Source organism: Carettochelys insculpta, chromosome 28 (assembly GCF_033958435.1).
Source record: "Carettochelys insculpta isolate YL-2023 chromosome 28, ASM3395843v1, whole genome shotgun sequence".
Lineage (NCBI taxonomy): Eukaryota > Metazoa > Chordata > Testudines > Carettochelyidae > Carettochelys > Carettochelys insculpta.
This window is the reverse complement of record NC_134164.1, coordinates 14,211,018-14,234,002: the sequence shown is the minus strand read 5'-3', so window position 1 is coordinate 14,234,002 and position 22,985 is coordinate 14,211,018. Positions and strand designations below refer to the sequence as shown.

Sequence of the window (22,985 nt, the reverse complement as noted above, 5' to 3'; positions counted from 1 at the left end):
GAAATCGTTGTAGGTAATTAATCCTTCTGTTAATAGGAGGCTTGAGATGCATCTGTGGGTCTGTAGGATGCATCTCGGGAATTAAATAAATTTTCTGTCAGACTTCTGAGTGAGTTGTGGAGCAATCCTTTCATGTCAGGAAGCTGGTTATCTTTTCAATGAAATCCCATGAGGAAATCAAAATACAAGTCTTCATCTTAGTAGATGATACTGAAGAGGAAGTGCAGCTGTTTGCCGATTCCTCAGGAGCATGCGTGTTTGCTGGAGAGTACTCAGATGAACATATGCAGATTGTCTGGTTACAAGATTAGAACAGTGCTACCTGCTCGGCTAGGGAGGTGCATTTCCTCAACTGAAGTTAATTTTTTCTCTTATGCATTGTAATGAAATCAAGAATCTAGTGTTTGTAGATGCAGAACTGTGCCCAGGTCTGCACATGCTGTGGAAAGATTACTTAAACAGCGTTCTTCAGCCATTTGGGTTTCAAGATATTAGAGAAGGTAGGGGAGAGAGACCTTTTATTGGACCAGCTGCTGTTAGTGAGAGAGGCAAGCTTTTGGGCTGCACAGATTCTCTTTCACTGGAAGAAGTTGACTCATTAAAAGGTATGCCACAGGCCTTCTCTCTTCTTGAAAACAGGCACGTCTGGAAAGGTGCCTGTTTTAGGACATCCTGGAGGAGGTTTATGGTGCACTCTAGGACGTAGGTTGCAGGAAATCCTGGAAGTGCTAAAGAACCTGGCTGAGCAGAGGTCACCAAACATAGTGTACTATCATTTTTTCTTTCCCACTCCTCCGGTCCAGTAATGAAGGGAGGTGGCACAGCAGTCACTAGAGGTGACGGGGTTTTGTGCTGTAACTCAAACAAAAGATTTGCTTACTTCAGTACAAGGGTGATGGTTGAAATCAATTACTCTTCTGCTCAATTTTATTTTATTCATTTCTAGTTGATATGGTGCTACAGTTCTGCTTCTCAAACACGCAGGAATGGAAGCAGCTCTGGGATTAGCATCTATGTAATTAAGGGTATTTGACTGAGTTTAAATTTTACAGAAAAGGGAGTCCCCCAAAAACTTCTTCACTAACTTTTTCTTTTCTCCTTCCACTCAGCAGCTGCAGAATTTGCTTAGGAACAGAACATAAAAGTTAATTAAAAGGAAATGATTGCACAGTTTTTTGTTAAAAAATCTCAACTCTTCTCCTCCTATAGGTTTGGAGGGGCACACTAGCCCGCTTCCGGTATAAGAGGACAAGGGCTGCCCTCACAATAATTAAGTATTATCGTCGCTACAAGGTGAAGTCCTACATCTGTGAGGTCACTCAGCGCTTCCACAATGTGAAGTCCATGAAGGATTATGGCAAGCATGTGAAGTGGCCCAGCCCTCCAAAAGTGCTGCACCGATTTGAAGCACTACTACAGGCAGTTTATCAGAGGTACAAGAAAAAACCCCTTATTTCATTCTAAATGAGAGGCATCACTGGTCACAGACTAAAAAGTAGGAATAAACAATGACTGATGGATTCCTATGTGAAATGTTCTTCGTATAGTAGATGTATTTTTATTCTGTAGAAGACAAAATGTGTATCTGTAATCTAATCTATGTGTAGTACCGTCTCTTCAGCATCCAAAATCAATGCTTTCGAACTCAGAGGTCTGCTATCAATATCTGGTGCTTGTGCAAGAGAGTGGAGAAGTTAGCATGACTGCATTTTGCAGTGACTATAAATGGCACCTCTTTATTGAACACCAGTTCTCTTGGTTTGTGTTCAGAGTCAGAGTTGATTTTGGCTTTTAATGGTGCTAGCCTCATACAACCAATACTGCTGCATAAGCCTTGGGGACAGCGTGGCTTATTAGTGGTTGGGGCAGTGGACAGAGTCAGGAGATCTGGATTTAGTCCTAATTCTGCCGTTGACGTGCTAAGTAATATGAGATCACATCATCTGGTTTTTTCTGCTCTCTTTTTGACTTGTCCAGTTAGACTATATGCTCTTAAGGGCTGAGGCTTTCGAGCCCAATCTGATCCCAAATGTAGTTAGAGCACTGAAGGATTTCTCTCTACAAATAATAAGAGTGAAATAACCTTTCATAGAATATAGAACACTAGGACTGGAATGGACCTCGAGAGGCCATTGAGTCCAGCCCCCTGCCCTAATGGCAGGACCAAGTACTGTTTAAACCATCCCAGATAGACATCTGTCTAACCTGTTCTTAAATATCTCCAGCGAGGGAGATTCCACAACCTCCCTTGGCAATTTATTCCACTGTTTGACCACCTTGACAGTTAAGAACATTTTCCTAATTCCAACCTAAACCTCCCTTGCTGCAGTTTAAGCCCATTGCCTCTTGTTCTATCCTCAGAGGCCAAAAAGAACGAGTTTTCTCCCTCCTCCTTATGACTCCCTTTTAGATACCTGAAAACCGCTATCATGTCGCCCCTCAATCTTCTCTTTTCCAAACTAAACAAGCCCAATTCTTTCAGCCTTTCTTTATAGGTCACATTCTCTAGACCTTTAATCATTCTTGTTGCTCTTTTCTGGACCCTCTCTAATTTCTCCACATCTTTCTTGAACTGCGGTGCCCAGAACTGGACACAATACTCCAGCAGAGGCCTAACCAGCGCAGTGTAGAGCGGAAGAATGACTTCTTGGCTGGGTCTACACATACCCCTTCCTTTCAAAAGGGGCATGCTAATGAGCAGCTTCGAAAGATCTGGTGACCTATCTGATGATCGGAAGAAGGGCTTTGGAAAACTGGGGGAGGGGTCCTTTTGGAAGGTCCCATCTCCACAGGTGTCGCGCGACTCGAAAAGCCACACTTTCAAATCGCCATGGCCACCATTATGCTAATGAGGCACTGCAATGAATATGCAGCACCTCATTAACATGCCCCTTTCGAAAGGAAGGGGCACGTGTAGACACAGGGCTCGTGTCTTGTTCACAAACACACCTGTTAATGCATCCCAGAATCATGTTTGCTTTTTTTGCAACAGCATCACACTCTTGACTCATATTTAGCTTGTGGTCCACTATAATCCCTAGATCCCTTTCTGCTGTAGTCATTCCTAGACAGTCTCTCCCCATTCTGTATGTAGGAAACTGATTGTTCCTTCCCAAGTGGAGCACTTTGCATTTGTCCTTATTAAACTTCATCCTGTTTACCTCAGACCATTTCTCCAATTTATCCAGATTGTTTTGAATTTTGACCCTGTTCTCCAAAGCAGTGGCAACCCCTCCCAGCGTGGTATCATTTGCAAACATAATAAGCATACTTTCTATGCCAATATCTAAATTGTTGATGAAAATGTTGAACAGAACCGGTCCTAAAACAGGCCCCTGCGGAACCCCACTTGTTATGCCTTTCCAGCAGGATTGAGAACCGTTAAGAACTACTCTCTGAGTTTGGTTATCCAGCCAGTTATGCACCCACCTTATAGTAGCCTCATCTAAATTATATTTGCCTAGTTTTTGATAAGAATATCATGTGAGACCATATCAAATGCTTTACTGAAGTCTAGGTATACCACATCTACTGCTTCTACCCTATCCACAAGGCTCGTTATCCTGTCAAAGAAAGCTATCAGATGTGGTTTCATATGATTTGTTCTTTACAAATCCATGCTGGCTGTTTCCTATTACCTTACCACCTTCCAAGTGCATGCAGATGATTTCTTTAATTACCTGCTCCATTATCTTTCCTGGCACAGAAGTTAAGCTAACTGGCCTGTAGTTTCCTGGGTTATTCTTATTCCCCTTTTTATAGATGGGCACTATATTTGCCCTTTTCCAGTCTTCTGGAATCTCTCCTGTCTCCCATGATTTTCCAAAGATGATAGGTAAAGACTCAGATACCTCCTCTATCAGCTCCTTGAGTATTCTGGGATGCATTTCATCAGGCCCTGGTGACTTGCAGGCATCTAATTTTTCTAAGTGATTTTTAACTTGTTCTTTTTTTATTTCAACTTCTAACCCTACCCCTTTCCCAGTAGCATTCACTATGTTGGGCATTCCTTCATCAGACTTCTCAGTGAAGACTGAGACAAAGAAGTCATTGAGCATCTCTGCCATTTCCAAGTTCCCTGTTACTGTTTCTCCCTCCTTACTGAGCAATGGCCCTACCCTGTCCCTGGTCTTCCTCTTGTTTCTAATGTATTTATAGAAAGCCTTCTTGTTTCCCTTTTTGCCTGTAGCTAGTTTGAGCTCATTTTGTGCCTTAGCTTTTCTAATCTTGCTCCTGCATTCTTGTGGTGTTTGCTTATATTCATCCATTGTAATTTGTCCCTGTTTCCATTTTTGTATGATTCCTTTATTATTTTGAGAGCATGCAAGAGCTCCTGGTTAAGCCAAGGTGGTCTTTTTCCATATTTTCTATCTTTCCTACACAGCGGAATAGCTTGCTTTTGGGCCCTTAATAATGTCCTTTGGAAAACCTGACAACTCTCCTCAGCTGTTTTTCCCCTCAGTTTTGCTTCCCATGGGACCTTACCTACCAGCTGTCTGAGTTTACCAAAATCTGCCCTCCTGAAATCCACTCTCTCTATTTTGCTGTTTTCCCTTCTACCCTTTCTTTGTTGTTTTTTGAGTAATTGTTCATATGCATTCCAGTGTAGGTGCATGCATGTGTGCTCCATTGCCGGAAGAATTTTCCCCTAGCTGGTAGCCATTGGTGCTGAGCCCTCTGGAGTGGCACCAATCTAGCACCTGATATAGGCACCACCTGACCTGTCCCCCTTCTCAGTTCCTTCTTGCTATGGTGTCAGTTGCTGGAACTCTCCATCACTTGTGTGAGCTTTAGCTGGTAGTGATTAAAACTATTTACAGATAAGATCTAATTGGATGTTAATAGTTTTAAATGGTTTAAATAGGTAACCACTGTATATTGCCTTCATCCACTCTACAATGCCTTCATTGACCTGACCAAAGCCTTTGACTTGGTCAGCAGGGATGGACTGTTCAAACTGCTCCACAAAATAGGCTGTCCACCACGGTTACTCAAGATGATCCAGTCTTTCCACGAAGACATCAGAGGAACCATCCCATGTGACGGCACATTATCAGATGTTTTCAGCATCAGGAGTGGCGTCAAACAAGGATGCGTCCTTGCTCTGGCACTGTTCAGGATCTTCTTCGCACTCCTCCTGAAGCACGCTTTGGCTCTTCAACAGAGGGCATCTTTTTGCACACAAGATCTGATGGGAAACCGTTTAATCTTGCAAGGCTGGAAGCTAAATCTAAGGTGTGGGAAGTCCTCATCAGAGATATGCTGTTTGCAGATGACGCTGCTGTAGTGTCACACACAAGACCAGCTTCAGAAACTGCTGGATCAGTTCTCCAAAGCATGCAAGGACTTTGGGCTTTCCATCAGCCTAAAGAAGACAAACATACTTGGTCAGACGTTGCTGAACCTCCATCAATCAGCATTCACAACTATCTGTTAGAGGTTGTCCACGAGTTCGTTTACCTCAGGTCCACCATCACTGACACCCTGTCATTGGAGACTGAGCTAAATAGGAGGATCGGAAAAGCAGCCACAACTCTGTCCAGATTCAGCAGGAGAGTGTGGAATAACATCAAGTTGTACACCCACACCAAAATGCAAGTCTCCAGAGCCTGCATCCTCAGCACCCTCCTTTACGGCAGCGAGTCTTGGACCCTGTACTCCCGCCAGGAAAAGAGGCTGAACGTCTTCCACTTGCGCTGCCTCAGGTGCATCCTTGGAATATCATGGAAGGACAGTGTGTCCAACACTGCCGTCCTTGAGCAAGCTGGAATCCCAACCATTCACACCCTCCTCAGGCAGCAGCGGCTCCGCTGGCTTGGCCACATCCACAGGATGAATGATGGAAGGGTTCCAAAAGACATCCTGTATGGCGAGCTAGCCTCTGGCAAAAGACCTCCCGGACGCCCCCAATTGCGCTACAAAGATGTTTGCAAGAGGGACCTCAGAGAGGTAGACATGGAGCTGGACAGCTGGGAGGAGCTGGCAGACAATCGCAGCAGATGGAGGCAGGAACTACACAAGGGCCTTCAGAAGGGCGAGATGAGGATCAGACAGCTAGCAGAGGAGAAACAAGCCCACAGAAAGCACAGTAAGGACCTGCCAGACACCCACTACATCTGCAAGAGATGCAGCAAGGACTGTCACTCTCGTGTGGGCCTTCACAGTCACTGTCAACGCTGCAAATGACGATCCCAAATGGAACTACGAAGGGCGTGATCCATAGTCTATGTAGACTGAAGGATGCCTACTACTACTATTATTACTACTAAATAGTTAATAATTCCTTTGTTATTAGCTAGTCGTTTGTCCAGCCCTGAGTAGTGAGGTTGCTCCCCCTCCTTGAGGCCTTGGCACCTAGGTATGCCGAGGTCACCAGGCTTTAAGTCTGCATTGACTGTGGGAAGCACATGCCAAAGAGAGATCTGCATTCAGCCTGCTTGAAGAATCTGGGCAAGAGTCATCAGTGGGACCACTGCCGGATCTGTAAAACCTTTAGGTTGAGGACTTTCAAGGTAACAGGGCTCAGCGCCTCAAAGTCCTTTTGATGGAGGCAGCTCGTCAGCCTTAGGAATCCCCATCCACCTGGTGCAGAGTGCACCGGCACCAAGCTCGGGCATGGCATCAATAAAGGAGAAAGGAGCCCTGCTCCATGATGAAGGGCTGATACCTCAACCTGCCCGGAGACGTAAGTCTCAGTCCCTGGTGCCTCACAAAAAGAAAAGGCACAACAGGGGCCATTTTCCTGCAGCATCCAAGTGCAGGGAAGATTCTCAGGTGGTGTTGGGAGAGACACGCCACGAGCAGACCATGGATGGTTGGGCTTTGATGCTGGTCTGTAGGTCCAGCCCCCACTTGCCACACCTACCATTGACACTGGAGGTATTCTGGGTGGTGCTGAGCGCCCTGCAGATCATGGCGCCTTTTTCACCACCATGGGGGAATGTGTCCTTGGGGCAGGTGTCAAGTTATCCCCCGTTTCAGGGCAAGCCCTCCATGATGGCACAGCCACCTACACCTCTGGCTGTGTCAGTGGCCATGGTGCTGGTCCTGGTACTGTCCCGCCAGCTGCTTTTGCAGGCACCCACGAGACCTGTGCTGCCTTGGCATTGGAGCCCTCATGAACCAGAGTCCAGCTCCTATTTCTCCAGCTCTGGCAGGAGTAGGATTGCTTAATCTTCGTCCAGATGGAGTTGACACTCCACTCCAGGACAGTGGCCACCAAACTGGCAACTGCCTCCGCAGTGGCCATTGTGGTCTCTGTGGGCACCCACAAAAGCCAGGGGCAGTTGATTTACCCTCCATCACTTATGTTGGCGTTGGGAGGTCCCCCAGTACCATGTTCGGCACCGTCTGCCTAGCTGGGAGCCCCTCTATGGGATGGTTCATTGGAACAGCTGCCTCCTACTTAACTGTCCTCATTGGCACCATCTCTCACCTTGGCACCAACACTCATGGCACCGTTATCAGCATTGGCTCTGGTGGTTTTGACTCCTATCCCTGTGGTGCTATCCACCATGGCGCCAACCACAATGGCAGTTGTGGGGCCTGGAGGGTTCCCATTGATGTCAATGATGGCATCTTCTCTCACAGTGCAGGTCTCAGCGCCAATCTCTGTGGGCTTGACGATGCACAGGCAGGCATTGGAGCTGTTCCCCTTGCATCAGAGGACAGATGCACTGCACCTGGCAGGAGCCATGGACATAGGCTGCCCAGTGCAGGCGGGTGTGTCCTTGTCTTCCCTGGATGAAGCACTTGTGGGGTCTTCTGCCTCCCCGGGCTTTCCAGCAGTTGCTCTGCTGTGTGGCCCAGGGCTTAGGGGTGCAGGCACAGGAGGTGAAGGATGAAGCCAACCCAATAATGGATATACTGTTCTCATCGGGTCCCACTAGAGTTGTGCTGCCTCTCATTCAGACCATAGCCTAAACGTCCAAGACCATGTGACAGAGCCCAGCCCACAGCAAGGAAGAATGAAAGGAGATGCTTTGTCCCCTCTATGGAGTATGAACACCTCTTCACGCACCCCCCCGACCTGACTTTCTGGTCATGGATGTGCCCAGCCATAGAGAGACAGTGGATTTTCAGGGGCCCTCACCCAAAAACAGAGGTGAAATAGTTGGACCTATATGATAGGAAAGTTTATTCAACTGGAGGCTACGGCTGAGTATATCTAATCAGCAAGCCCTCATGAGTAGGTGCTCATACAGTAGAGCTTCCTCCCTCTCCAGGTTAACAGAGTTGATCCCCCACAGATGCCAAACCCAAGTTTACAACATTAGTGGAGGAGAACAAGTTGATTTCCTGTGTGGCTTTGCAGGTTGCTCTGTATGTTGCTGATGCTGTGACAAGGGTCTTGGAATCTAGTGTGGCCATGAGAAGGGGTGCATGGCTCCAGGTCTCTGGTCTCCCCTGTGAAGCACAGCAGGTGGTTCAGGACTTACCCTTCAAGGGGCCAACCCTTTATTTATTTATTTACTTACTTGTTTTTTAAAAAACTGATGAGGCTTCATAGCCATAAAGACTCCAGGGCTACCCTGAGGTTTCTGGGCATTCATATCCCTGTGATGTAACACAGGCATTTCACTCCCCGCTCTCCCTGCTAGGCAATTCCCCCAGCAGCCGCGGGATCAGAATGGGGGGGAGGTTGGAGCAGCAGGAGGTGCTCCCACCATCCCAGCCAAAGCCAAGGGCAAGAGAAGCCCCCACCAGGGCCTAAGTCCAACTTTTGAAGGTGTGGTCGAGAGCGCTGCACCACTCCGCGTTATGGATCCAACACACCGTATGTTTTTGTTCCAGCAATCCCTATTCTGCCCTGCCTGGTGCCGTATAACATTGGACTGATGGGCCCTTCACACAGTAGAAAGGGGATATGCTATACAATTCATTTCGTATCCACTTCCCACCCCACGTTCCTCGTCCCTCTTTAGGGACCCCTATCACAAGAGTCTGCTCAGGCAGCAGATTCAGTTGGTCCTCAATCAAGGAGGCATTAGAGGAGGGTCCCCACAATTCAGGGGCCAGAGGTTTTATTCCTGTTATATTTTAATCCCAAAATTGAGAAGGGGAATGAGGCCTGTCGTGGACCTGTGAGACCTGAACAAGATTTTTAAAAAAAAAAAGTCCAGGTTCTCACTGGTCTCTCTGGGGTTCATTATCCCTTTGCTGGATTAAAGGGACTGGTTAGTCACTCTCAACTTCCAGGACGCATATTTTCACATCATACTCTATCCTTCCAATATGAGGTTCTTTTAGGCTTGTGGTGAACGGGGGACACTATCAGTTCAGTCTTTCTGTTCGGCCTGTTGACGGCTCCAAAGGTTTACACCAAGTGTATGGTGGTGGTTACAGCCTTCCTCCACAGGCACCGTGTCCAGTTGTTTCCGTACCTGGACAACTGGGCAGTCAAGGGGAGCATGGAGGCCCAGGTTCATTTGCCAAACCTTTGACAGTTTCAACCCCCTGGTAAACGTGGTGAGGTTGACAATTGTCCCCACTCAAATAATAGTGTTCATTGGGGGTTTCCTGGACTCAGTGCTTGCCAGGGCCTCCCTGACAGAAAGCAGGTTTCAGGCTATGGGCAGCATCACGAACAACATTATGAAGTTCCCCACCACGATGGCCAGCTGTTGTATTCAGCATGTACATTTGTGTTGCAGCGTGCTAGACTTTGTCTACATCCCCTCCAGCTGTGGCTCACTTCGGTGTACCACACTGTGAGAGGCGATATAGAAAAATAAGTGATATTGCTGCAGCAGGCATTGCAGAGCCTGCATTGGTGCATGGACGCTCAGTGTGTATGGGGTACCTTTCAGGACCACCCTGCCTTCCCTGTCCCTGGTAACTGATGCATCAGATTTAGGCGGGGGGGCACATCTGGGGGAGCGCTAGACTCAGGCTGTCTGGGGCACCTCAGGTCTCCAACTTTGCATCACTGCGAACTCAGGGTGATCAAGTTGGAATGCAAAGTGTTTTGGGAGAACCTAAAGGGGCATTGCATGCTGGTGAGCACAGACAATATGACAACAATATATTATATCAACAGACGGGGGTGCAGGCTCTTCTCCCCTGTGTCATGAGGCCCTCAGGCTATGAGAGTTTTGCATCACCCATGAAATTCTCCTGCAGGTCCATTACTTTTCTGGGGTCCACAATACCATAGCAGACCACTCCAGCAGGTCCTTCATGAACGATGAGCAGTCTGTTCACCTAGATGTGCTGCAATCAATTTTCCAAGTTTGGGGCTGTCCCTAGGTGGATCTGTTTGCCACACGCGTCAATTCAAAGTGCTAAACATTCTGTTCTTACTGGAACCGGCATGCAGGTTTTGGCTGGACGTGTTTGACGTGTCCTGGACAGGGCCTCTGGTGTATGCATTCCCTCCGGCTCTCCTCATCCACAGGGGAGTCCTCGAAATATGAATGGATTGGTGGCTCCAGCGTGGGTCAAGCACCACTGGTACTTGGTTCTGTTGGACCTGTCGGTGAGCAATCTGATAACGCTCCCGTTACACCCAGGCCAATTAATGCAGGAGGAGGGGCTGCTTCAGCACTCCAACCTCCTGTCCCTTCACCTCACAGCCTGGAAGCTTCATGTTTGAGGTCCATGGAACTTCCTGCATAGACCCGGTGAGGGAGGTACTTTTAAACAGTAGAAAACCTTCCATGAGAGCCGCTTACTTGGTGAAGTGGAAAAGGTTCGTGGTTTGGGCGTCCGAGAAGGGGCTATCTCCATTGCAGGCCACAATCCCCTTGATTCTGGATTATTCGTAGCACCTAAGCCAGTCAGGGCTGTCCCTGTCCTCTATTAAAGTACACCAGGCGGCTACTTTTGCCTTTCATTTCGGTCCAGGCCTTTCGTCTGTGTTCTCGGACCTTGTAGTCAAGAGATTCATGACGAGCCTGGAGAGGGTTAGACCACTGGTGTGGGACACCTTACCTTCCTGGGACTTCAGTTTTTTTTTATCAAGTTTATGAGGACCCCTTTCAAGTCCCTGGCTTCCTGCTGTTTCTACGTTGCAAAACAGTCTTTTAAATGGCCATCATGTCAGCCAGAAGGGCCTTGAAGTTGAGAGCCCTCTCTGTGGACCCACCCAATATGGTGTTCCACAAGGACAAGGCTAGACTGAGACCCCATCTGGCTTTTCTGCTGAAGGGTGGTCTCCTCTTTCTATGTCAGTCAGGATATTCCATTACCTTTTTTTCACCCTAAGCTTCACGCTACCCTGAGGGAGCAGAGTTTACATACCTTGGATGTTTGTAGAGCCTTAGCCTTTTATATAGACAGGACCCAGCCATTCAGAAATTTGCAGCACCTCTTTGTGGCTTTAGCAGACAGGATGAAGGGTCTCCTGGTTTTGTCCCAAGCAAGCAAGGATTTCCCCTGTACAATCAGGACTCACTGGACAAGGGCACAGGCCTCTTCCACAGCATTCCTAGCCCATGTCCCTATTCAGGAAATTTGTAGGGCGGCCACCTGGTCTTTCATTTGCACATTTTCAGCTTATTATGCAATTATGCAGCACACTAGGGAGGGTGCTGCAGTAGACAGGGCTGAATAACTGTCATTCCAGGGCTCTGACCCCACCTCCTAACATCAGCTTGCATTTACCTACATTGGAATGCACGTGAACAATTACTCGAAGAAGAAAAGACAGTTATTTACCTCTGGAACTGGTGTTCTTTGAGATGTTCATTCCAAAACCCTCCGGCCTTTTCCCACTGTTGGAATAGCTGACAGGATGGATGGGTGGTGCCTATACTGGGCACTATATTAGCACCACTCCAGGGGGCACCACGCCAACCCAACAGCTACCTGCTAGGGGAGAAATTTTCTGGCAACTGAGTGAATGCACACTTACATTGGAATGGACACAAGTTAGTCTCTCTTTATAATAGCCCAGCCTCCGTGTTGGATGCCAGGACACACTTACCAGAATGGCAGGTGGGAATACAACTTATGTGAAATTGCGAATCATATACATGGAACTTTGTGCTGCCATCTCTTATTAAGTAAATTTAGGTGTGTTGCTTGAAGAATGACTTGACTTATGTGCTGGCAGATAGAAAGGTCTGTTTGTCCAGCCCTTCACAGCATAAATCAGGGAAGGCTCCACATTTGTCTGCTCATTAAGCTTTCGGGGGAGGTGACGGGTGTCATTTCAGGTTTGTTTGTTTTTGTTTTGTTTTTTGGTGTGGGGGGGGAGTGCTGACAGCCACAGTGGACCCCAGGGCACGCTGGGAGGAGGCTTGGCTCCCACACCCCCAGAAGGGGCAGGGCTGAGGGCAGTGAGCCCTCAGTCACCCTCCCAAGCTGGCAAAGTTGCAGAGAGGCACAACACTGCTCTGGCTCCTGTGAACTGTTCTGTGCAGCCGTGAAAGGGGCCAGGAGATTCCAGGTGCCCTTGCAGGGCTGCCCATGGGCAATTTCCCCCCTCGACCCCCTCCACTGTGGTGTGTCCTGCCCAGTGTGTCTCTGCCCCCTTTGTCCTCTTCCCCAAATGACTCCCCTGGGAGGTGGGTCTTGTTATGGGGCACAGATTAACTTTGGTGTTAATTGGAATTTTTTTTCAGGTGGAGAGCAAATGTGCTCATCAAGAGCATCCCACCAGAAGATCTGCCTCAGCTCAGGGCAAAGGTTGCTGCCATCGAATTGCTGAAGGGTCACAGAGCAGATATGGGGCTGCAAAGAGCCTGGGAGGGTAACTACCTTGCCTTGGTGAGTGCTGTCATAGATATGTTCCTACTGTAGTCAGTGCAGATGAAGAGGGAGGAGTTCCTTTGGTTGGGCCTAAGGGAATCAGGAGGGGAGAGTCTGAAAACTGTGCATGTTCTGAATAGGATATACATTTCAACTCCACCACTATGGGGAGCCATGTTAGTCTGTAGCTTCACAAAAAACAAACAGTCCTGTAGGACCTTCAAGACTAACAGTTTTATTTATTAGATAATGAGCTTTCTTGGATTCTTATTTTTGCTCCAGATGTGACAAAGTGGGTCTTACCCACGAAAGCTCATTTCCTAATTTAAAAAAACATTGTTAGTCTTTAAAGTGCTGCAGGAATGCTGGTTTTCCTTTTCTATTAGTATTCTGTAAATTTTATTCTCATTATTCTCAGGAGCACTATGAATCAAGGTAACAATTAATACTGCAGATGACTCTTCCAGTGGCCAGAGACAGGACAGGAAGTGCAATCTGAGAATAAAATTGCAGTAGTGAGCTTGGAAGTTAGAGGAAAAATTCTTAACTTCCTCCTTCCTCAGGGTCCATGGAAATTTTCCTCAAAGGTAGCTCCATCTTATTACATCCTTCCTCTTCCTCTTCAGTCCTTTGTTTCTAAAAGGTTCTTGAGAAAAGCATATCAAACTCGGGGTGCCATGTTTCTGTACTGTGAGGAAATTGGTGATAGTCTCCTGATGTATTACAGTCTTCTTGGTGAGTTTGCCATTCGGTCAGGCCCAGGTTGACAAAACGCGATCGATTTATTTGGTAATTAAGAGAAATTACATGCCTGTTTTTGTTTGCTTATCCAGAAACCAGATAACCTTCAGACCACAGGCTCCTTCATCCCGATTGCCAATGAGTTGAAGAGGAAAGACAAATACATGAATGTGCTCTTCTCATGCCACGTCCGTAAGGTAAAGAGAATAAGTGATTGAAGGAGGAAGAGAGAAATCTACAAAAAGTCAAAAGCTAGGCTGGCAATGGAAATGTCACAGACTAATTTTCTTGTGGCTGAAGTAAAGTTTTCTGATGCTAAGTATGAGGGGAAAATATCTGAGTTCTGACCATCTGGTTTTTGTCCCTTTGGGGAGATTGAGTTGGGTGTAATATATCAGGCAGAGTTCAAAGCAGCAGTAACCCAAAGAGAAGTCGTGTCATTGATGGTTGCTTTCCTCTAAAGCTCACAGGCACTGCATAACCGACTACTCTCTAAATTACTTGGGGGTACACTGTGAAGTAGTGTAACAGTTCTTTTCCTTAATATTTGTAGGTCTGTGAAAGTAAACTGCATTCTTGGTGTTCGATCCTTACTCCTGGTGCAAAGGATTTACATTTAAACACAACTAGCATCCAGTGGAACAAGATTACAGGGGAGGCTAGATCATGGGGCTGGTACATAAGCTATTTTTAGCAAGGGTTTTCACCATCAAAATGGAAACTTTAGCGTTTAGTTTGCTTGAAGACATGGAGCCAAGAGTGCCACATCCTGTTTTTGTCACATTTTAAGTATCAACAACCATGTTTGGACCACTGCTTTCATAATAATCAAACCAAGCTAACAGGGAACCCTTCACTTTAGGGACCCCTCTGACCACCTGGGAGATGAAACCAATTTGTGCTTGGTGAGGGCAGGAGCTGGACTTGATGACCTCTTGAGGTCCCTGCCAGCTCTAGTATTCTATGAACTGAGTATAGCTGATTTTGGTCTGATAGAAAGTATTTTTCCAGGGTGGAGCCAATTAAATCAAGGCTATTTCAAATTATTGATTGAAGTCAGGTTCAGTGTTTGTGCTTTTGCAAATAGAGATTAAAATATTTCTAATTAAATATATTAGGCTGTTTTTAAATACCACCGTCCATAGGGCGTGTTATTTGAATGTTATCAAACTTCTATAGATGGAAATCAATATTAAACTACTAGTTGAAGGCCTTGCATGTTGAAAAGTAACAGAGAGTTAGCTGTGTTAGTCTATATACTATCAAAACAAAAAAGCAGTCCAGTAACACTTTAAAGACTAACAAAATAATGTATTAGGTGGTGAGCTTTTGTGGGATACACCCACTTCTTCAGACTATCCAGACTATCTTCCCACGATCTTCACTCTATCCCTAGAAAGCTCACCACCTAACAAATGATTTTCTTAGTCTTTAAAGTGCTACTGGACTGCTTTTTTGTTTTGATAGTTGAAGGGCCGTGTTGTTGTGCAGGTGTAATTTGTAAAGACATGTAAAAATGGCTGAGAACTTAAATTGAAGCCTAACACTGTGAATTCCAGTGATTGAACGTGGTGACGCTCTCCACCATGCTTGTAGCTGTTACAGCTGCTTCACACTGACGCAACAGGCATTCTAGGCTTCAAAGAGCTGTTTGGCAAGTGTGTCCCCTGAAGTTAGGGACTGTGTGTATATGGGGTTATGGTGTGTGTTGGTTGTGGTATTAAGATAAGTGTGTGTGTGTGTGTGTGTGTGTTAGTGTGTCTGCAGGGTTGTGCTCATTGTTTTGTGTAGGTGACAGGCCAATTAATCCACAGTCTGAGCAGCTTCCTTTTGTTGCATGCAAGTTCAGAGGTGCAGTACTTGGTAGGTAACTAGGTTAAATCATGAGCAGGTTTTAATTAAGTTCAGCCACTTTTACTTTAGGCAGTTCTGCCAACAGCACTTCTGGCCCCCTGCGGAAGACACAGAGGTCTCCCCCAACACCCCCCCACCCCAACACACACAAGCTCTGACTATGAGGACATGGTCCACTTGAGATCTGGGTGGTGCTGTATCTGCACTGGCTGCTGCCCAATGAGCTGCCAGCTGCGCTGCTGGTTATGTTCTTCCAGTACAGCCAGGAATTCCACATGCCCACTTGGTAGGGGTGCCAATGGCATAACTGTGCAAAACCAAAGATCCTTGCCAGCCACAGCTTTAAATGACTCCTGCCCCAAGTAGCTCTCTGCTACGCATGCTGGGCAGGAGGGGAGACTTCAAGTGTTGCTCCCGCCCCCAGTGCAAAATATTTCTGCTCCCATTGGCAGATTTATAGGTAAGTCTTCTGGCCTGACCCTCACTCTCTCTCACTTCTGCTCCCCTCTCCACTTAGTCCTACCCTTCTGCCCCTACCTCACATAACCAAACCCCTCTGACCCTCTTCCTTCACCCAGAGCCTGCACCCCAACCTCCTGCCCAGGTTACAACCTCCCATTTCTGCCCTAGGTGGCAACACAACCCACCTAGCACCACCTCCAGCATCCCAGACCCCTGCCTCAGGTCACAACTGCCTCCTTCATCCAAACTTCCTCCCAGATCCCAGTCCCTTACCTCAAGCTCTCTGCTGCTCCCAACCTCCATCCCAGACCCTGCACCTCCTTCATTAACCTCACTCAAGAGTGTAGCCCTTGACAACTTTCCAAATTTTTAGAGTGGCCCCCGTCAAAAATAATTGCCCATTCCGTTCTTGAATCTGGTGACAGGGGAGTCCTTCTTACTTTTCTTTACGCAAAGGGCACTATATGAATACTTTGCTCCTGGCTTTTATTTTTCCAGTTGTGGTGAAAGCAAGGTAACAGAAATATTGTATTGTTGGAAAGGGATTTTCTTCTATTGTGTTAAGATAATTACAGGATTCACAGTGTAATCTCTGAACCCATTGTTATTGAAAATTGTTATTTTTTTAAAGTTTGTGATGCTTTAGAATGTGTGGGTTTATGTGATTGTACTAACTTGTTTACTAGGGTTTTTCAGCTAAAATAGTGGAATTCAGCTTTTATTGCTTTCTTACCTTTTTAAATATAGAAGCACAATGTAAATGTTTCAAACAATGATTTTGAATAGGAGCAGAATGAATGCTAAAAGTAACAGGACCTTTTGCAGGATGTGTGTACACTTTGGGGATTTTTGCAGAGTTTAATTTTGCTCACTGTTATGCAACTTTTAAGCTTTTAAACCCCTAAGTTTTTCTCACACCCTCACTCCTGATACAGCTTTTGGCACAAATTTAACATACAGGGACAGAGGAAGCTAGTAAAGATTTGTGCCTCATTGTGTTTAGTAATTACAGGCGGGCAAAAAATCATTTAAAAGCTCAAAAAGGGTAAGGTTTAAAATATTTATAAAGGGGCAGATTCCTTTTGATCGTGGCATATGGAAGAAATTCACAGGAGTGAACACAAATAGACGTATTGTCTCTAGCCCAACCACTAAAAGTTCCAAATGCCACAAATATTAAAAGATGTTTGTTTTCAGTTTACTTGAGAGACTGATGCAACAAAAGTAATCTCTTTAATAATAGTTAATTCAGGGAGACAGAGTAACCAAAGACATGACTGCTGTTGCCAATCATGAGTGCAAATGAAGCACCCCCAGCTTTCACTGATGGAGAAAAGCTGTTACCCAACTCTGCCTTTGAAAGCAAACCCAAGCTGTAATTGGGATATGTTGAATGGAGCATGGACTTCTGCTTCTACTTCATAGCTTTAATCTTTTATCAGTGATTTTTTTGGTCATTGTTGAATGTTCTAATTGTTAGGGACTTAATTTTAATTTTAGGTAAAACTTTTATTCTCCAGGCAGATGGTCAGTTGAGGAATGTCATGTAGAATTCTGGAAACTTTCTTGGCAGCCCATTGGTGGATTATTTATATTGCAGTAGAATTTATATCTAGTCCTAAGATTATATTCTTGGAGTCCTGCACGTCTCATAGAATCAGAGAACACTAGGATTGAAAGGGACCTTGAGAGGTCATCGAGTCCAGCCCCCTGCCCTCATGGCAGGACCAAGTACTGTCTAGACCATCCCTGATAGATATTTATCTAACCTGTTCTTAAATATCTCCAGAGATGGAGATTCCACAACCTCCCTAGGCAATTTATTCCAGTGTGTGGATATCTGTTTTATATCCACTGGTCATGCTTGCGAGTCACAAATTTTGCACCTGCACAGGGCTCCATACGTTTTCTCATATCCTCATCCCCATTCTTGAGGATCTATTGGGCACCATCTAAGTAACCTAACTGATGAGTGCGGGTGCTTTCATAGAATATGTCTGTGCTGCAGGTGGGAGTGTGCTTCTTAGCCTGGGTAAACAGACTCAAGGCAGCTCATCTTCAGTTTGTGTGCTACGAAGATCCATATGGTGATTGAAGCAGCTGCAGATGCTCTGGTCTAGTCACCTGAGCTTGTACCGAAGGGAGCATACTGTTTCTCACTCTAAGCCTCTGCTGGTGCTAAAGTGTCCAAACTATTATTTTTTGCACTACCGTGAGACAAACCAGCAGGAGTGGACTTAAACTACAGCAAGGGAGGTTTAGGCTGCACATTAGGAAAAAGTTCCTAACTGTCAGGGTGGTCAAAGAGTGAAATAAATTGCCAAGGGAGGTTGTGGAATCTCTATCGCAGGAGTTATTTACAAACAGGTTAGATAGACGTCTATCAGAGATGGTTTAGACAGTACTTGGTCCTGCCATTGGGGCAGGGGGCTGGACTCGATGGCCTCTTGAGGTCCCTTCCAGTCCTAGTGTTCTATGATTCTATAAGTCTGTCTACCATGGCTGGGAAGAATGTTCCTAGCTGCAGCCTAGACATAGCCAAAGAAACTGACAGCACCAGGTTGAACCAGCACAGGAGCTTTTACATAGATGAGACCAGTGACGCCCACAGCTGCTGCAGGTCTTGGAGCAAGGCGGGAGGGGGGTCCAGCTCTGTGCCCCCAGAAGGGGCGGGGCCAAGAGCTGTCAGCTGTGGTGCTGGTCCCCCCCCACACTTGCTCACAGCAGGGCACAGCTGGAGCAGCATGGCTGCAGCACTTCGGAAGAACCCAGTGACAACTGCCTCCTTTAGGTCCCCCTGCCCCACACCCTGTCAGTGGGCCTGGATGAGATACCTGCTGTCAGCACAGTCACTGAAAGCGAGAGAAATTCGGCTTGCAGAGTCTGTCATGACTTGTGTTGAGTGCAGATTTGTCCTGCCTCCACCGTGACTGACGTTCTGCAAACAAGGTTTCATGTAGGCTTTTAAAATTGTATGGAAAACAATTTTGCCCCATCTGTTTTAAGGCTCCTACCAAGTCAACTGTAATAGCATTGTAAATAGAACAGGTTGGGAATTTATTTGATCAGACACTTTTCATCAGAAAATGTCAAGTCATTGAAACAGGGTCAGTTTTTGCTAAATTTGCCATTTCAAAAACTTTTTTGGGTAGAGTGGGGGGATTTGGAAAAAATTAAAGATCAAAATTTAAATGTTTCAGTTGACCCAGTCCCTCCCCCTTTCCATTTTTTATTTTCAGTAAGTGAAAATTTTTCAGAATTTCCACACTTTTCCCGGGATGGGAGAACTTTCAGCACCAGTTGACGTTAGCAAGGATTTGTAAATGTTTGCCATTGTAGACATGGCTGAGCGGTTCAGCTTTTTCCAATACTAGGTGAGCAGTGTTGGTGGGAAACCTTTTGCGTACAGCTGTTTTCAGGCAGTTGACCCATTGTGACTTGCGTGGAGCAGTAGTTCTGCTTCCTAATGGGAAAATTATTGATTGATATGAGGCTTATCTCTCCAGGTAACAAGCCTTGGACTTGAACCAAAGTGCAGACATCCTTGTCACAGTAAAAGCAACCCACAATTCAATTGTATAGGGATTATGATTTTGGGATGTACAGGGAATCCTCTTTAATTAGTTAACTGGTTAAACATTAAATTTAACTGATTAAGCGGGGCAGGGGGCAGTCCAGCCCAGGTGGCTTGGAGCAGTACCCCCCCATCTCACCTCCTGCCATGGACAGGGGGCTGCTCCAGCTGTGCTGCAGAGCCCCTGCACACAGTACGTCCTGGGCCAGGCCACTGCAGACAAGGGCTGCTGCAACCGTGATAGAGTGCCCCTTGCCCGAGGTGGGTCCCACAGGGCTGGAGCAGCCCTCTGCCCACAGCATGTGCGAAGTTGCTCCAACCCCCACTGGTTAACCGTCACTGGTAAATCTCCTCTGTTTAGGCTGAGGCTGACTGTTTAACTGGTTAACCGTTAATATCCCTGTGTGAGTAATAGTAAAATGTTCAATTTGAAAGTGGTGCTAGGTGGATAGAATGGTTTTTAACACCGTTGTTTCTCTGATGGCAATAAAATGTGTCTACTGACAAGTTTTTTGTGCATCTGTTTATTTAAAGGAGCCAAAGCGTTTAATTTTTCCTACATGCAAATTGAATGTTAAAGTTAAGAAGTCAGTGCAGTGGATTAGCAAAAAATCTTATTAGCTGGAAATGTGAAATGGATTCTTAGTTGACTTGTTTTAACTGTCTTGATGGTCACTACTTTTGCCTCATTGAATGATAAAGTGGAATCCATCAGTGGGAGGATGCCTAAATGTTTGTTGTTTGGATTAGACTCTCCTTTCTTTCTTTCCAGAGAGTAGTTGTTAATGGTGCTCAATCCTGCTGGAAAAGCATAACAAGTGGGGTTCCGCAGGGGTCTGTGTTGGGACCAGTTCTGTTCAATATCTTCATTAATGATTTGGATATTGGCATAGAAAGTACGCTTATTAAGTTTGCAGATGATACCAAGCTGGGGAGGGGTTGCAACTACCTTGGAGGATAGGGTCATAATTCAGAATGATCTAGATAAATTGGAGAAATGGTCTGAAGTAAACAGGATGAAGTTTAATAAAGATAAATGTAAGGTGCTGCACTTAGGAAGGAATAATCTGTTTCACACATACAGAATGGGAAAAGACTGTCTAGGAAGGAGTACAGCAGAAAGGGATCTAGGGGTTCTAGTAGATCACAAGTTAAATATGAGTCAACAGTGTGATGCTGTTGCAAAAAAAGCAAACATGATTCTGGGATGCATTAGCAGGTGTGTTGTGAACAAGACACGAGAAATCATTCTTCCGCTCTACTCTGCGCTGGTTAGGCCTCAGCTGGAATATTGTGTCCAGTTCTGGGCACCCCAATTCAAGAAAGATGTGGAGAAATTAGAGAAGGTCCAGAGAAGAGCAACTAGAATGATAAAAGGTCTGGAGAACATGACTTATGAAGAAAGGCTGAAAGAATTGGGCTTGTTTAGCTTGGAAAAGAGAAGATTGAGGGGGGGACATGATAGCTGTTTTCAGATATCTTAAAGGGTGTCATAAGGAGGAGGGAGAAAACTTGTTCTTGGCCTCTGAGGAGAGAACAAGAGGCAATGGACTTAAGCTGCAGCAAGGGAAGTTTAGGTTGGACATTAGGAAAAAGTTCCTAACTGTCAGGGTGGCCAAGTACTGGAATAAGTTGCCAAGGGAGGTTGTGGAATCTCCCTCGCTGGAGATATTTAAGAACAGATTAGATAGGTGTCTATCAGGGATGGTGTAGATAGTGGTCGGTCCTGCCGTCGGGGCAGGGGACTGGACTCGATGGCCTCTCGAGGCCCCTTCCGGTCCTAGTGTTCTCTGATTCTATGATTCTTCAGTTTTTGCTGCTTATTCGTATAATTCTGCCTCTGCAGTCCCAATAAATACCAGTCTTGGAAAATGAAGCCATAGCAGGTGTTGTGACCATGTGAATTACTTACTAGTGGTATTAATTATCTTTACCACAGTGTACCCTTTTTATTTCTAATTGCAAACCATCATAGCTACTTCCAAGGAGAAAATTGTTAAATATCCCCTAGACGTGTAGTAAGGGAGAAAAATATTTTCTTCTAAGGCTGTGGCCGCACTTGCAGCTCATTTCGAAATAATTTTCGAAATGAGGGGCAATTTCGAAATGAGCAGGAGAGTGGCTACACAGCAATTGCTCATTTCGAAATTAATTTCAAAATTAAAAGGCGTTCATTTTGAAATCGTTATTCCACTCCCGTGTTGGGAATAATGCCTCATTTCGATGTTCATTTTGAAATTAAATGTGTGTGACCGCTCCCTGGCTGCCATTTCGAAATGAAAAGTCCTCCACAGAGCCAGGCCCTCCCCCCAGCAGCCAGAGCTCTATGGCTGTCAGCTGCCGGTGCCTTGAAGCTGCAGGGACACAGAAACCCTGTGCAGGAAGCTGAGAGTGTGCTGGCAGCCATAGGAGCACGTGGTGGCCAGACAACACTCCTTAGCACCCCCAGAAAGTGACACCCCACTGTGGCTGGACCGGTGGCCAGCAGCCAAGTCCTCCAGGATCCTCGTGGAGCCAAGGGGTCTAGGCGGCGGGCTCCCAGGGCTCTGGGCAGCCCCCAAAGAGGAGCGGGGCCCTCTGGCTAGAAGCTGAAGTCCAGGACCTGCTGTCTGTCTGGGGGGAGGAGGACAATCCTGCTCAGGATGGAGGGGCAGAAGAGAAACGCGGACACCTTCGCCCGCCTTGCCAGCAACCTCGCCACAAGGGGCCACCCCCTCCGGACCCCTGACCAGATCCGCTCCAAAGTGAAGGAGCTGCAGCAGGGCTATGCCCGAGCAAGGGACTCAGCCAGGCAATCGGGGCAGCGCCAGCCACCTGCCCCTACTTCAGGGAGCTCCACCAGCTGCTGGGACCCAGGGAGGCTGCACCACTCAGAGACCTTGGACACAGCGGAGCCGGAGGGGCAGGGAGAGGAGCCCCAGCCAGTATCCTCCATGCCTCCTGCCCCCCCCACTGCAGACCCCGAAGTACCTGCTGGCACCAGGGACAGAGACAGCGGGAGCGAGGGACCACTGTGCATGGCTGAGCCCTCCAAGGGTCCTAGCCAGGCTATCTCCAGCCGGGCCTCCCCTGAACCCCCCGAGGAGCCCTCAGGTAGGACCAGGTGTGGGGTGCACTGGTCATGCGGGAGAGGGGGCAGTCCCTGACGCAGTCAGTACAGGCCTGGGCACACAGCCAGGGACCCAGGGATGGCCGTCATTGCTGCTGGGTGGGGCCGCCATGGGCTGCCATGAGGGTCAGAAGCCTGGGAGGGCTGGGGCAACCACTCTAATGGCCCCACGTTGATGGACCCCACAGAAGACAGGCCGCCCCAGAGCCCCTCACCACAAGCAGGGTGGGATGGCAGTGGGGACAAGGCCACTGGCCCACAGTACCCGGGCTCATGACTGGTGGGGCACCACCCTCTCACCTTATGTCTTCGCAGCCTCAGCATGTTGCAGACACCACAGCCCCCTGGATGTTCCTGGGAGCCCCACAGCAGCAGAGGAGGGTGAAGGCGCAACACCTCCCCAGACTGGGTGCCGTGGTGGGAGGAGCCCCTGCTGCAGCTGGGCAGATGATCTGGCAGCAGCCCACACGGCTGTATGGCAGGAGCAGAACCACTTGCTGCGGGAATGGCTCTCCATGGAGTGGGCAGCCTGGGACCGGGTCGCCGGGTATC

At 47.0% G+C, this 22,985-nt stretch overlaps 1 protein-coding gene across 1 annotated transcript in view; it reads left to right on the top strand.

Annotated features, from left to right (window-relative positions):
* MYO1D (myosin ID) overlaps nt 1-22,985 on the top strand; it is a 385,815-nt gene that overhangs the window by 221,825 nt on the left and 141,005 nt on the right. The window contains exons 17-19 of the mRNA XM_074978817.1: nt 1,210-1,433; nt 12,567-12,711; nt 13,527-13,631. Coding sequence (XP_074834918.1) covers nt 1,210-1,433; nt 12,567-12,711; nt 13,527-13,631 — 474 coding nt within the window. The remainder of the gene's footprint in view (nt 1-1,209; nt 1,434-12,566; nt 12,712-13,526; nt 13,632-22,985) is intronic.